Source organism: Oryx dammah, unplaced genomic scaffold (genome assembly GCF_014754425.2).
Source record: "Oryx dammah isolate SB20612 unplaced genomic scaffold, SCBI_Odam_1.1 HiC_scaffold_27, whole genome shotgun sequence".
Lineage (NCBI taxonomy): Eukaryota > Metazoa > Chordata > Mammalia > Artiodactyla > Bovidae > Oryx > Oryx dammah.
This window is the reverse complement of record NW_024070211.1, coordinates 112,197,991-112,214,438: the sequence shown is the minus strand read 5'-3', so window position 1 is coordinate 112,214,438 and position 16,448 is coordinate 112,197,991. Positions and strand designations below refer to the sequence as shown.

The 16,448-nt window shown below is 40.1% G+C and overlaps 1 protein-coding gene across 4 annotated transcripts in view; it reads right to left on the bottom strand.

Moving 5' to 3' along the window:
* Positions 1–16,448, bottom strand: part of RAPGEF4 (Rap guanine nucleotide exchange factor 4) — a 331,531-nt gene that overhangs the window by 45,700 nt on the left and 269,383 nt on the right. For all 4 annotated transcript variants that reach the window (XM_040229358.1, XM_040229357.1, XM_040229359.1 and 1 more), the window contains 3 exons: positions 15,864–15,979; positions 10,427–10,515; positions 6,868–6,946 (listed from right to left, as the gene is read on the bottom strand). In XM_040229358.1, the coding sequence (XP_040085292.1) occupies positions 6,868–6,946; positions 10,427–10,515; positions 15,864–15,979 (284 nt within the window). The remainder of the gene's footprint in view (positions 1–6,867; positions 6,947–10,426; positions 10,516–15,863; positions 15,980–16,448) is intronic.

Genomic DNA, 16,448 nt, shown 5'->3' with positions numbered 1-16,448 from the left:
TGACTTCAGAACGCTTGTTCTTCCCACTGTATTATGGGCCCCTTTACTACCCTTTTGAAGCACCTCCCCTCCCGCATCCTGAGGACTAAGTCTGTTCCTTCCTTGATGCAACATATGCTTGGGAACTCAAGTTCTGGAATTAGACCACCTGGGTTCATCTTGCAGCTTCCCCACTTTTCTATGAGACCAGTCTCTCCATCAGTAAACTTCCTAGGATAGCTGTTGAGGAGGAGATGAGGCAATACTGGTAAACCATGTAGAGCATATCTCAGACATACCAGCTGCTCAGTTAAAGGTTAGCGATCATCAATATTATTACTGCTCTACCTCTGGAAATAATTCAGAATCTTGAAATGGGTGGTTTTGGAATGTTTCACAAGACCTGGCATTCCTGGGTTGATCTCTGTGATTAACACAGCTGCTCCTCTGTTTGTGTGTACCTGTTAACTTGGAGCTCACAGAAGCTCCTCCTACTTCTTATTTTCTTGCTCAGAATTTTTTTTTTCTCACTGATTCTCAGAATTATCTGTTTTTAGAAGTCTTTAGTTCTTGGCTATTTTTAGTTTTAGGTAATGAAAGTGAAGTCGCTCAGTCGTGTCTGACTCTTTGCGACCCCATGGACTGCAGCCCACCAGGCTCCTCCATCCGTGGGGTTCTCCAGGCAAGAATACTGGAGTGGGGTGCCATTTCGGGGGCTTGTACTAGTAGCAGAGCAGTTAGGACTCGGTCTAATGCAACACATTGCTTAGGTTCAAATACTGTCCCAACCCTTGTTTTTGTTGTTGTTCAGTCGCCCAGGTGTATTCTACTCTTTGCAACCCCATGGACTGCAGCATGCCAGGCCTCCCTGTCCCTCACCGTCTCCTGGAGTTTGCCCAAGTTCATGTTCATTGCATCGGTGATGCCGTCCAGCCCTCTCATCCTCTGATGCCCTCTTCTCCTTCTGCCCTCGATCTTTCCCAGCATCAGGGGCTTTTCCGTTGAGTCATCTGTTCACATCAGATGACCAAAATACTGGAGTTTCAACTTCAGCATCAGTCCTTTCAGTGAGTATTCAGGGTTGATTTCCCTTAAGATTGACTGGTTTGATCTCCTTGCTGTCTTAAGGGACTTTCAGGAGTCTTCTCCAGCACCACAGTTCAAAGGCACAAATTCTTTGGTGTTCTGCCTTCTTTCTGGTCCAGCTCTCACAATCGTATGCAACCACGGGGAAGACCATAGCCTTGACTATATGGACCTTTGTCAGCAGAGTAATGTCTCTGCCTTTCAACACACTGTCTAGATTTGTCATCGCTCTCCTGCCAAGAAGCAATTGTCTTCTGATTTCATGGTTGCAGTCACCATTTGCAGTGATTTTGGAGCCTGAGAAGAGGAAATCTACCACTGCTTCCACCTTACCCCTTCTATTTGCCATGCAGTAATAGGGCCGGATGCCATGATCTTAGTTTTTGTTTTTGTTTTTGTTTTTAGTCTTAAGCCAGCTCTTTCACTCGCCTCCTTTACCCTCATCAAGAGGCTCTTTAGTTTCTCTACACTTTCTGTCATTAGAGTGGTGTCATCCACATATCTGAGGTTGTTGATGTTTCTCCTGCCAATCTTGATTCCAGCTTATACCTCATCCAGCCCGGCATTTCTCATGATGTGCTCGGCATACACTTTAAACCAAAAGGGTGACAGCAGAGAGCCCTGCTGTACTTCTCTCCTGACCATGAACCAATCAGTTGTTCCATACAGGGTTCTAACTGTTGCTCCTTGACCCACATACAGGTTTCTCAGGAGACAGGTAACATGGTCTGGTATTCCCATCTCTCTGAGAGTTTTGCACAGTTTGTCATGATCTACAGTCCTTACTAGTAGGTAACTTGGCGCACATTATTTATCTGCTCAGTCTCACTTCCTTAATGCAAAAAGAGTACACATCTCCCAGGGTTAATATGAGGCTGAGAAAGATACATATAAAATATTTTGTAGGACATCTGATAATCTTTCAAAGTCATTTTGTTTGAAAGAGGATACTATGTTCATAGCATCATCAAACTAAGGCTTCTTATTTGAAATAAACTCTCAAACTGCATACTTGCAGGAATAAATTGCTCTCATAGTGACACATAGATCAAATATTTTTTCAGAAACCAAGTAAGGGACTAAAATGATAAAATTTGGCTCCAACAGAATTTAAGTTGACAATCTTCCTTAGAAATGCAAAGAATATTCCTAAAAACATGGCGTTAAGAATCTGATGCCCTTTTGTAAATCTTGGTTTACAAATTTTGGTTAGTGTTCCTCTTAGAGAATCCAAGTCAGCTTATAAAGAGAACACCCCCAGATCATATTCACAAAGAAATAAGAGATGGATACCCTGCCTTTTCAATAAGGATACCTATTGTATTTACTCTGTGTAAGGCAGTTTTAGCTAAAACTTAGTGTTCAGTAAATATTTGTGGAATTATCTGAACAAAATGATGGAGTTTTATTTGCATATATTGATTTCAAAAGATCTACAGCATATACTGGTAGATGAAAGAACACATATTTTTAAAAAGCATGTATAACATGATCTCACATACATAAAATTATACATGTATATACTTTCTGAAAGATTTTTCATAATTCAACGATGAAACACCAGGTGAACTTTGTTCTCTTTTTCTGTAAATTGAATTTTTCACAGTAAGAATGTTCTATTTTTAACGATGACCAAGCCATCTATATTTAGAGAAATGATATGAAAAAAATAATAGCAGAAAAATGGCTCTGTTTGTTTAGTAACAAAACATACATAATTATTTAGAGTATGACCCATCCTTATATTTCAAAGTATATATCTAAACATATAGAAAAAAGACTGAAAGGCTACATATCAAAATGTTAACCATAGTAGTACCTGGTAAGGTTATAAGGGGTAGGGGGTTAATTTTCTTTTTAAAGACGACCAGAAAATTGAACTGTATTTTAAGTGCAGATTTTAAAAAGATTAAAGAAACTAGAGATGAAAAGTACAGAAACTGAACAAATATAATTTAAGAAACTCATTATAAAGCACTTGTATTCATCAGGCCAAATCATGTCCCAAGCATATCTAATGAATAGAGTCTCTCTCATTAGCACATAAAAGGCCTGAAATATTAATGTTAAACAGAGTTCTACCATCATCTCCTATGCTAAAAGCAAAATTGGAGGAGACACACAATGTGGATTAAGGACAGAAAGACGCCAGTGGCTCAGAGCTCAAGTCTTTTCTGTACTAGTAATTACCTTTCTCTGAGCAAATCATAATTTTTCATTATCCTAGTTTATTGATTTGGAAAAAGAGCAGTGAAAATACTGACTTCTTCATAGGGCTGCTATGAAAAGTCACACATATTAATAAGTACTTTAAACACACACAGCCAAATCAACGCACTTAATTTAAGTGCTTTAATGGAACGCAGTTAAGTATTTTACTATCCCTAAATCCCATAACAACATGGGTATTAGCCCACTTGTTCAGTTTTACATTCGAGCTCCCTGTCACACGAGGACATGGTGCTAAACAGTTTATAAGTGTTTTTTTTTCCCCCTGACTGTTCATCTTCTATTTCTTCACTTTCTCTATTTTTCTTTATAGGCAGTCTCTGAAAAACTATTCAGTGAAGTGCTTTGCCTTCCTTTGACCAAGACGTCACCCACCAGTCACCCACGCTACTCCCAGGGATGTGGGAATGAGGCAAGGGCCCAGGGAGCTCAGCTGGTAAAGAATCCGCCTGCAGTGCGGGAGACCCCGTTTGATTCCTGGGTTGGGAAGATCCCCTAGAGAAGGGATAGGCTACCCACTCCTGTATTCTTGGGCTTCCCTGGTAGCTCAGCTGGTAAAGCATCTGCCTGCAATGTGTGAGACCTGGGTTCAATCCCTGGGTTGGGAAGATCCCCCAGAGGAGAGAACAGCTACCCACTTCAGTATTCTTGCCTGGAGAATTCCACGGACTTTAGCCCACCAGATTCCTCTGTCCATGGGGTCACAAAGAGTCGGACTTGACTGAGCAACTTTCACTTTCAGTTTAGTCTAGCAGCTGTTCCTTCGTTGCCGCCCGCAAGGTTCCTTTCTAAGGCCTGGGCTCTAAGGATTCCTTCCATTCTCTGAGTTACCCCATCCTTATTGCTTAAGTCAGTTACAGTTTGTTTATGTTACTTATGATTGAAAAAGAAGCTTATGTAAGGAAGCTATATAGCATCTCTCTGGAGCCAAACACTCTAGAAATTGAGTCCTTAACATGGTTTAAACACACTTAACGCACATGATCTTCAAAGATACAGCCCTTTCCATTTGCCTGCCTGCAGCAGGATGCCTTCCTGGCCTCCCAGGCATTACAGGACAGTAATTCTTGTTTTATTCCCAGTATCTAAGGACCGGACTTAAGCTGTCCTATATGGCACCCACTAGTTACATGTGGCTGTTTACATTTAAATTAATTGAAATTAAATAGAATTAACAATACAGTTCCTCAGTCATAGAACCCAATTTCAAGGCTATTGGCTACTGGGCTGCACAGATACAGAACATATCCATCACTATATAAAAAAAAGTTCTATCAGATATTTTATTTGGTTTCAACAAATTAGGCCCACTTTTATTTTAGCCAACTGAAGCACAAATAAACATGTATCATGCAATAAATTTCCAAGAAATGTTTTGAAACTCTAAAGGATAAGCTTTTGAAAGAGTAAGTTGTGAAGGAAAAAAGTGCCACACCCCAGGCTTGGAATCCTAACACCTGGATAAATCCTAGTTCTGCCACTTGCCTTGGACATGTTTGTTTTTGAAGCTCAGAATTCTCACTATTAAACAAAACTGACACTAACCCAATAAACTCCTATAAGGATAAAGAGGTATAATATGGGTCAGTGGTGTCTGGCACGTAAAGAGTTGTTTCAAAATAGAACAGTTAAGAGAATCTGAGTTCTCACGTGGCAGGGTGTGAAGGGGGTGGTCTGAGGACGCTAGGTAGTGCGGATGGTACCCAACCACCCTGAGTCCCTCCATCTCTGAGAAAAGTTAGAACTGGACATCACAGGCCTCCCTTGACCCTACTGTCCACTTTTCCTGCCTTCGCCTCCCCCCGACATCATTACCCCCCACCTCCACACCTAGGCATGCCGCAGACTTTCCCTCTACGATCTACTTTCAACACAGAGGTCAATGCTGTGAATGTTCTCAATCAATTCTGAAGGAGAACAAACTAACAAGTGAAGAAATAAAAATCTGCAAAAAGACTATCAGCTTAGTATTTGGGGCTCTGAGCTGTCAAGATGATGTAACTTGGCCCGTTACCTTCTCTCATCCTTCGTTTGGTTTTGTTTGCCTTAAGCTTATCAACATGCTAACTGTTGGGGAGGAAAAAAGTCTACACTCAATGGTGGTTTTAATTTTTCCTTCCAAAAATCTCAAAGGTCTAATAATGATTACCATGTATGAGCCAGAAGAGCACAGAAAGATCCTCAATGTGTTAATTTTACTTGAGAAAAACTGAATATGAGCCAGAAAGAATATATAATATATTTAAGTCTCATTAAACTGTCATTACTTGGAATGATAGTTTCCAGGCAAATAAACACCCAAATCTCACTCTTGCAGCATCCTCTGAATAGCATATTCAACTCCAGTCTCCTATTCTCACACTTTCTGTTGACTTCAAAGAGAATTATGGACAAGGAAATGAGAATCAGGTAGGGCAATTATAATTCTGAAAAAGGAAAACATGCCAACATTGATTGGATTGCTTAGAAAAAAAGAAAGTTATTCTCCTTCCATATACTTAGCTGCTCAAAAAGGCCAAAGTGTTTGGGGGCCTGCATTTTTGCTGCTTTGAAAATAAAGCAGAATTGGAAAATACACTTTCACATTTCCCCAAAGTTGAGGGTTCCACTCATTAATGATATTTACTTCTTTTATTCAGCTTCTGTCTTTTGAATGTTCCCTCTGTCAGACACTGTGCACCAGCTGGTCAACTCAAGAGACCACTGAAACGCTGCACCCCAGATAAGCTCAGGAGCAAGTTACCTAGAGGAACCGCCGTTAGAATTTCAAGTTTTGTATCCTTGACATAAGTCAATGGGATAATAATAAAAACAGCCACAAAGGGATAAATATCAGTATCTAGAGGATAGGGCTGACTAGGATGAATGTGAAAGAAAAGTGGCTCCACAATGATACCTTGTATCTATCTCAGCAGGTCCGTGGTCTGATTAAACTACAGCTTAGAGGGACACAAACAGATCATGGTCCATCCTGCCAGGCATCCTGACAGAGGTGCAAAGTCTATCTCCAAGCCTAGGACGCGATCCCTAATAATACTCCCTAATAATATTCTTCACCATCACCTTCTGTAGTCTACCTCCCAGGCATCCTGACAGAGGCGCAAAGTCTGTCTCCAAGCCTAGGACGCAATCCCTAATAATACTCCCTAATAATACTAATCCCTAATAATACTCCCTAATAATACTAATCCCTAATAATACTCCCTAATAATACTAATCCCTAATAATACTCCTTTGCCATTACCTTCTGTAGTCTACCTCCCAGGTGTGTATATTTCTCATCAGCATCAACTTCCTTAGGTAAATTGGCTCATGTTTCTCTACACAGGTAATAAGGAGAAAATCCTTAAACACGGCACATGAAAACCATGCCAAGGAGAGATCAGAAGTCTGTGTATGTGTGTGGGGGGTGGTTAGGCAGGAAACTGCTGATGTTTCAGAGTTTGACAAGCACAGAAAGCATAATTCTGCCTCAGTCATGACTTACCTTGAGAGCATGGGATGAAATAATGGCCTTATACATGGGGGGGCGGGTGTCGTCAAGGGAACAGACTTTTCACAACAAAAGGATATTGGGCCACCAGAGCTGGGCAAAGCTGGGTATTTGGCATAAAAACACAGTGCATCATAACAAAGTCATTTAAAACAGAATCTGCAGGGGAGGAAAACAAAGCAGAGAAAGAAATTACATTCTTGTAGAAATGTTGAGGAAAGCAAGAGTATCTATTCATTTGTTCTTGGCCAATGGTTATATGTTGGCTTGGGGTATTGTGGTTTCACTACACGAAGAAGCATGGCATATGAAAATAAAAAGATTAACAGAGCTTGAGATCAAAACTCAATTTCCTTAGGACAGTGGACAAAAAGTACAGTAAGTTTAAAAAGAGACAGACTTGTAATAATGGCGCTGGTCACCTTAGCTACAATAAATGAAAAAATATATACATATATATAATTTAAAAAACCACACATGGGCAGTACCATATATGCAGAATCAAGATATGGTCATTTCTTTGTCTATTTCATACCATCTGTCTTTTGTCAATGTCTATTTTCTTTATTTCTTTTCTATCTTCTATTTCTAGAAGGAGCAATAAAAGGTGAAAGGGTGATAGAATTATGGAAAAAGGACATGGTAAGAGCAGAGAACTGGTGAGGGAAACAAAAGCAGCCAAAAATAAAAAAAGAAAAGAAAAGAAAAAACCTGTGAGCAATATCTGAAGCAAAACAAAAGCTCTCTAGTAGATTAAAGTGGTATATGTCTTATACATGAAGCTGTTTTGTAGATAGGTAAGCAGGGAGATGGCAAAAGAAATAAGGCAAGTCCCCCTAGATAGCCTTCATTTTGAATCTGATGCTGGTTCTTCATTGCAAAGACAATATTATCCAAGCAACCTTAAGGGGAAAGCACATAAAGGCAGATCTAAAAGCATTAAGACTACACGTGTTAAAGTTTTGGAATTCAACATGCTATGGGGGTTTTCAAGTAAAAAATGAACCACCATGGCTGAGATCTGTGAAACTCACATAATTTTTCAACTAGAAACCGGTGAGAAACGCAAAAATTTTAACTATATATACTGAATTTCCAGTGTCTGTGTTTTATATTAACAAATATTATCAAAGTTGGAATCAGCGACTAAAGGTTTAATCATTACACTCATTAAAAAAAAACTGATAATTGTCATACATTATGTAAGTTTAAAGTATACAATGTATTGATTTGATACACGTATATATTGCAATCTGATTACCACCTTAGCTTTAGTTAATAGCTCTGTCATGCCACACAATACCATTATACTTAAAAACAAAATGAGAAAAAAACTACAGGAAATAAAGTTCAGTATTAAAATATGATGAGAACTTAGTTCTAATATCCAAAATGGAATGGTCAGGAGCCACAGTCTATGCGACAGCCATGCCATGCACTGATTTCTGGGCTTCCAGTTTTTAAGAAGCGATCATCTAATCCCCTCCTCTTTCAGAAGTGACTTTAAAAGGAAGAATATGTTTGTTCTTCATGGGTAGTAAAAGTCTTACAGATCTTTTCTTAGATACCATCGTCTCTAATGCACTAGGATGTTCCTTTTTGGTCAAAATCACTTTGAGAGAAGATGCTGGTTTTTTTTGTATTATGCAATCACACATTCTGGGCAACAGTTAATCAGAGGGGAAAAATCTGCTGTATTTTTCCTGACCTCAGGTCCTAGAAATATGATTTATTTGAGGTTATGCTTGCTTCTTGGAAGCAAGCTATCCCCTTGTAACTGATCCCTTCAGGATTTCCTTTTTCAAGAAAAGATCTTACCACATTCTCTTTGCTCAGACATCTTCAACTGCTTCCTCATGCTTAGCTTCACATCTAACAGACTTGAAGATCTGGACCCTAATTCCTAGGCCCTATCTTCTCTCCGACAGTTTGGTGTATATGAGAGTCTAGCACAGCCAGAGCATCTGGTCCTTCTTGTCTGTTTCTGGGTCAGCACTCATGTTGCCCCTTAGGATGAAGGCTTCCATCTCCAGTCTGTAGTCACTGATTACCAGCCTTCCTTCAGGGACATTTCAAAGCTGTTTCCTCTGTGACACTCTGCCTGGTCCTCTCAGACTTTTGATCAAGTTGTTTGCATATTCCTTCTTGTCCTCCAGGAGGTTATACGCTTTCTGAGGACTGGAGGGTGGTTTCTTATTCACATTGCTTTGTCCATAGCATCCAGCTTAGCGCCAGCCCAAGATCCTCAACAAATATTGAACTGAAAATAAGTGCTCTAGAAACAGATCCTGACTTTTCTATCTGCTACTCCCTAATTAATTCACTACATTAAAAACCTCAGATAGTCTATTTACACAAAATAAGAAACTAGAATGAGAAGATAAAATAAGAAGGTAGTCAGCGGTAAATACTTTTAGAAGGAATAATAATAACAACAACAATAATGCTAACTTTACCTTGAATATAGTGCAAAGATGACAGAAACAGATTTTGAACCACCACTAAGATTTTTGGACAAATATTTGAACTTCTTTTAGTGAGAAATCTTCTATGGAGCTCAATGCACTTAAAATATTAGCCTATTATTCTGAGAGACAGGACAGTAGCAAATTATTTTTTTTTTAAAGAGCTGAATGTGGGCTGTTCCAAAGTCACACGTAAGATGGTAACCAAAGTAGAGAAGGATATCAAGCTCTAATAGTAACAGTTCACTGGTGAGATTTATCTCATTCACCATCAAATCTCTGTGTAATAGTTAACATGGCTAGTTCACTGAACACTGGTATTATTAGTTGATTTTTTTTTCCTCCCCATAAGATATGCTGAAGTCCAAATCCCCAGGACCTCAGAATGTGACCTTATTTGTAATTGGTTAAGATAATGAATATGGAACCTAATCCAAGATGATTGGTGTCCTTATAAAAAGAGGAAATTTGGACAGAGAGACAAATGCGTGGAGAGAAGATGATGTGACGTGACACAGGGAAAGCGCCATGTGAAGACGAGGATGAGTGATGCCTCTACAAGCCCAGGGATGCCAAAGAGTGCCATCAGCCCACCCCCCAACCAGAAGTCAGGCCAGAGATCTCACTCTCCCCCATAGCCCTTGGAAGGAACCAATACTGCCGGCACCTGGATCTTAGACTTCTAGCCTCTTGGACTGAGAGACATTCAAGCCACCCCAGATAGTGTTACTTTGTCACAGTGGTCCTAGGAAACTAATATGCGTACAGTTCCACTCTGTGGCAGTCCAAGAACCTCAGAAAAAACCACTTTACTCCCAGTTGGAGCAAGGTTGTCACTTTTAAGAAGGCAGCTTCTAATCCTTTATGGAAGTAGACAGAATTTAAATTATAACCAAATAGTTACCTATGGAAGATGGGATTTAAATGATAACTTAAGAAATGCCATGGGAAGGCCACTCCTAACATGTATGAATGAGACTGGGCCATCTACAAAGCTCAGCCGGGACGAGCAGGCAAACTAGGGTTTGCAGGATGCTCTTCTAATGACCTCACACGTGACCCATTTCTAAAACTGCTGCTGAGACAGTGCTGAGAATGAACTCAGAATTTGCTCTTTTTTTTTTTTACAGTGCTCTGCTCAGATTTAATGGATGTAACTCTTCTAGGTGTTTACCTGTTGCTTCATTTAAAGCTGGCTCAAGGCGTATCGTTTCTAGAAAATGCTCTAAAATTTTTTCAGGTGTTCCTGACATCACAGTATACCTGGACGAGAAATAAAACCATCATTAATTTTTCAAAAGTGGGCAAATCATTGATATATAATTTTTTACATATCTAAAGATTTTTGAGATCCCAGAGAACCATACTGACTCAACTCATGACCCATATGGTTAAAAAAAAAAAAAAATCATGTACCTCATCAAAATCACACAGGAAGGCAACAGAAAAATCACAATTGAAGTAGTTACTAAAACATTCTTCTTTTTTCCATACATGAGACTAAACTTCTTGGAGAGTGGCTCCAGCAGGCTGGGAACTTCAGCCTTGCTCCACGGGGAATGAAAGCAAACATGTAAATCCCAGGGCAGCTCAGGGCAAGGGGAAGTGACAATAAACTAGGTTATCCATATATGGGTTACTTGTAGCAAAATTTCAGCCCGGTACTGGATTCCCCTGCCTATTTCTGGAATGCTACATATCTCCCAACTGTACACTGGAATGTACTTTGGAAATGCAGCTAAAAATAAGAGAAAACAAACCCCTAAAACACCAACAAGCAAACAACCTCCCATAACTGAACAGGAAATAAATCAGCAGTAGAACGTCCATATAGTTTCAATGTCAAAGATAAATTATTTGGCAGGGTGGGGGGTATTAGGCATTATATCAGGAGATCCAGCCATGAAATCCTTTAATCAACAAGGGAGGATGTATTTTTTTAAACGGAGTGTGGGTTATTTCAAAGTCATACTCAAGACTGTTATAGGCAAAATACTTTAGGGTGATCTGGATGGTCCTGTTCCGAAGTTCAGACTTTGCTTCTCTGCTCGCATTTACATTTACAGCAAAATGACAAGAAAGGAAAACAACAATGAAAATAAAATTCTCTCATGTTTAGAAAGCAGTGATAGGATTCAGTTCCAGGAGAACTCCATTTTCTTCTCCTCACCAATACCCCTTCCCTGCCTGTTTGAGCCCCTGGAGGAAGGGTCTTGAGATCCCGAGAATACCTCTAATGTGTGAAATCTCAGGGTCTTATCCTCTTGCCTGAGGAAGGGAGGAAGAGGCAATCCAATATAACGGCCCTGTGCATTCGAACATGCAGTGAGTGAAACCACCCTGGTCTTGAATGAGGCAGCAAACTGTCTATCTGGGAGGCAACTGCTACTCACTCTTACTGGGCATGTATATGCTTGTGTGCTGTGCGTGCCCACATGTATGTGTGCCTGCACTCAGGACCAAAAGGAAGCTGAAGAGTTCAATCTTTGAAAACAATCTGGCTTTGCAGCCTACGGGAGGAGCCGGGAATAAAAACGTCTACTTCAAACGGCTGACCCTTTTCTCAAAGTAGACAGGGTAGAAGAGGGTTTTTTCCTCTTACAGGCAATGACTATTTGAGGGCTTCCCTGGTGGCTCAGACTGTAAAGAATCTGCGTGCAATGCAGGAGACCCGGGTTCAATCCCTGGGTCAGGAAGATCCCCTGGAAAAGAGAATGGCTATCCACAGTATTCTTGCCTAGACATGCCCACGGACAGAGGAGCCTGGCGGGCTATAGTCCGTGGGGTTGCAAAGAGTGGGACATGACTGAGCAACTAACACTTTCACTTTCATTTGAGGGAAGGAGAGGGCATATCTATAAATGACTTTCAATACTTCAAGGGCTACATTACATAAACCAGTTACTTTCTATTCCACATGGCTTTGGGCAGCTGTTGCTACTAAGCTTCCAGCTCTATAGCTGGCCATGTGACTCACAGATCAGTTTGAAATTGGTTCCCTTGCCAAAAGTTGAACTCATAGAATGTTGGCTTCCCATCCTGGTATTCTTGGTTAGGACATCCCTTAGCTAGGGTATGTTATCTGGTCAAAAAGAATAAAAGTTTACCTGGGTGGCAGTCCTTCATGCTATCATCCCACTAGTGAGAGAAAATGGTGTGTCTACTGTCTGCCCAGCTGTCAATCAGAGACATTAGGGCATCCGTCTGTTTCTGCCAAAGGCTCTCTCTGGTGGTACAGCTGCCTGACCTTATCCTTTCCCTCTCTGCAGCTCCACAGAAGGGGCTGACATTCTCTCAGAGCAGGGGACTCTGAAGCTGGGAAGCGGGCAGGGAGCTTCTGGCTTGTGATCTGGCAGGTCTGGGCTTAGCTGAAAGACATGTCTGCTTTGTTTCAGGCTGGATGCTGCCAGATGCCTGTTGCTTGCCCTTTGTTTAAATGGGGGACTTGAAGACCAGATGGTACAGCTGTTTTCAGTTTACTGCATGAAGAAGTCACTCTAGTGCAAGTTAGAACCCTGACAGTTTACTGCATGAAGAAGTCACTCTAGTGCAAGTTAGAGAGAACCCTGACCGGTCAGGCTATCCAAGCTAAGGTGAGGTTTTAAACCTGTGACAGAAAATCTTCTGACACCAAGTTTGGAAATGAGGACACTTCTGCCTGCACCTAGAACCAAAAAAGAAGTGGAGGAGGGTGCCTGACAGAGACCATCTTTCTGCAAACAGGATGGAGCTGAATGTCTGGGTGGTTGATAGTCTAAGGAAAATGTAACACGTTAACTGAAACAGGAGTAGTCATTTCAAATTCCCTCTTATTACAACCACATAACCACACAGTGGAAGATATCCAAAATGGTAATGTTTGAGGGCTTCCTATAGTTTATCTATCATGAGAAGTACTGTCTTGCTATTGACATTGGAATATCACACTCAGAGTTGAGTGGTTTGAGGAGAGTCAGGAGGCTTTCAAAGTTTAAAATGCAGGGAGTGGGTTCCAGGACCTCCACAGATAACAAAATCCATGGATGCTCAAGTTCCCTGTATAAAATGGGGTAGTATTTGCATATAATCTATACATATTCTCATATACTTTAAATCATCTCTATATTGCTTTTAGACCTAATACAATGTCAATGCTATGTAAATAGGAGTAGATACAATATAAGTGCTATTTAAACAGTTGCCAGCATATGACAAATTCAAGTCTTGCTTTTGGGAACTTTTAGGAAATTTTTCCCCCCAATATTTTCCATCTGCGGTTGGTTGAATCTGTGGATGTGGAAACCAAAGATACAGAGGGCCAACTGTATGCATAAACTGCTCTGGATTTCTCAGGGTAAAAGTGAATCAGAAAAATAATGTTATCAGCCCCAACATGGTGACCCTCTTTGAGCTGAAAAAGGTTAATTTCTGAGGATACAGAGGTCCTAACGGACCCTAAACTTTAAGTCCACCCATGGACATGGTTGTTCCCATGTCTTCCAAGTTGTCCAGAACATCAGTCAAAACTCACTTACACGGCCCCCACTTTTCAACTCTTGGCTTGGGAAAATTCAACCTGGAAAATGACCCCTTGGAAGAGAGGCTTTTTACTCTTCTCGATTGGCATGGTGCTCTGTTTTGTATGCCTGATATTTCCAAAACGGTGTACTGTGGATACGCACATGTCTTTGAACTATATAAGAAATGTATACACATTGGTCTACCAGACACAAATAAGGAAGTATTCGATTGACCAAAAAGTTCATTTGGGTTAAAAATCTGCATGAAATTTTGGGCCAATCCAACTATAATAGAAATCAGATCCAGGCCTAAAATAAAATTAATATATGTGGGCTCTCTTTTTCCTTTTAGTTTGAGTTAATAAAAAATCTATATTTGGAGAGCACTCTGAATACAGTGCTGTTGTAACTTGCAAACCCTTTTGATCACTGCCCCCACCACACCGTGAAGAGGTGAGGGAAGGGGGCCTTCTGAGGACATCTTTAAGGTTACAGGGAATTTTCAAGGCTTACTTTTTCAGGTAACAAAATTTTCCTGAGACATCTGAGGCACTATCAAAGAATGTAGATGATCACATGAAACGGTCTAGTTATATTTAAGAGCAACAAAGAAAATCACTGGAGGTAGTCCCAGCCTTCACATAAAAAAAAAAAAAAAATGTTTTCATTCTTGTCCTCCTTTGTCAGCTGGAAGGACAACTGTTGAAAAACATTTGCGCAAGAACATTTTTCAAGAATTTATAGTTAGTGAAAAGTAGAAAAATAAAGAATTCTGGACAGTAATTTTATAGGTTTGTAAGTGAAAAGTTTGTAATATAGTCTATTTTATGTCATTTGAGATATACTGCTTTGCAACATTTACTAGTGTTAAAGATATATTTATATATTAATAGTATATTTTGTTAGAGTAATTTGTGAGGCTAAAGGAACACAGACTCAGAAGTTGCTCAAGCTGGACTTGAATGCAAGCTCTACCATTACCAGTGTTGTAATCCTGGGCAAGTAACTTACTTCTCTGAGCCTAAAATTTTCCACCATTCATTAAAAGGGGTTGTAATAAGGATTAGATAAAATATGCAAGATACACTATGGCTCTTCAATAACATTCTGTTTCTTCCTCTCTTCTTTGCAGATATGTTGACTCATCCAGATGAAATGTCTGAGCCTTAGGCTTTCAGTCTAAACAATAAAAACTCATCATTTATGGTGAGTGGGCTGATTAATGGGAACAGCCCATTTACTTGGCAAACAAAGAGAAATACTTGGGATGCATTCTTTTCCAACACAGTCTTTGGCCACATGTCTTTAGCTACAGAATTGGTGTTTTTATTACTCTAAGATTAAAAATTAATCTTTATTTTTAAAATAAGATTCTGTAATTTTCTTCCATTTCTTAGAACCACATTTCCTAATTCCTCTGTCTTACTATTCAAATGTTGATACATTTGATTAAATCTCATGTAAGAAGCTGTAGCAAAAAAAAAAAAAAAAAGAAGCTGCAGCAAAAGATGGAACTGAGGACACATATACTGAAAAAGAATCAGTTAAATGGGTGATCTGGTGTTAAATGGAAAGCAAATACCCTTCTGAAATTTGCAGGAGTAACTACGGATGAGGTCTAATGTATGGTTCCGGCTACGGTCAATAGACTGTTTCATATATGAAGCCTGGGTTTCCATCAAAGATGCTTATGCAGATAACAAAATGAAAACACTTCTTGAGAAATCCTACATATGAAATTCAAATGCCAAAGGTTCTCCACACCCAGGGGCCTGTGTATCTCTCAAGCTGCCTGGCATTCCTGTTCCTATTGTTCTTACCGATGCCTTCTGGTCCAAAGCTACATAGTTGAACATAGTATAGAGGAAGCATTCTTAGAGTAGGGGAATATTCTCTCCGGAATTAACTCTAGGCAGCACCAAGCTCGACGCAGTGCCAGAAACGGATACATTATCCTCCACAAGATGTGTGATTAGTCAATAGAGAGAAAAAAACAGTCACACAGGCTGCCGTCTTCCACAAAAAAAGGAGAACGTGCTATTGTAGAGATGATGATACCATGTGAAAAGGTTAATCATAGTCTGGCAATTGCAGTGTTGGAGGCAAACCTACTTTTGCTGAGGCTGTGAGTTTCCTTGATTAGAAGCCCTGTTCCCTGCTGGGACCTTCTCCAGCACCAAGACATCTTGGTCATGTTCTTTAAGTCTGACTGTATTCGCCTCAACGTCCTGCAAATACAAATTACACCACATACAGATGCTGCCGTTTTCTCAGACAATGACAAAAATTTCAAATGCTTCAGAAACTCATTTTCTGCTTGTGATGCTAATTGTTGCGTCTACAAATTAAGTCATTTTCAAAGTCAAGGGCTGGAACGGTCAGAGAGGACCAGATGAGGTTGGAGGCACGTGGTTTTAAAATGCTACTTTTACCCACGATTCAGAAAATCAGCTGAGGAGAGAGGAGTGGCTGTGCTCAGAGGAACCTCTGGGAGAGGGCGGTACAGCGAAGACAGACGAGCCAAGCCACTTAGTGTCTATAAAGCTATGTGGCAAACAGCACTCCAGTCCACAGAGTTGTTGCATTCTCATTATCTTCTGAGGGCATATAGTTTTCTGAGGAGTGGCATGTTTTTAAAAATTAAAAGACTTTTAAAAATATCAGTTTGAAGCTTGTTAAAAATATTTTTCAGGTACT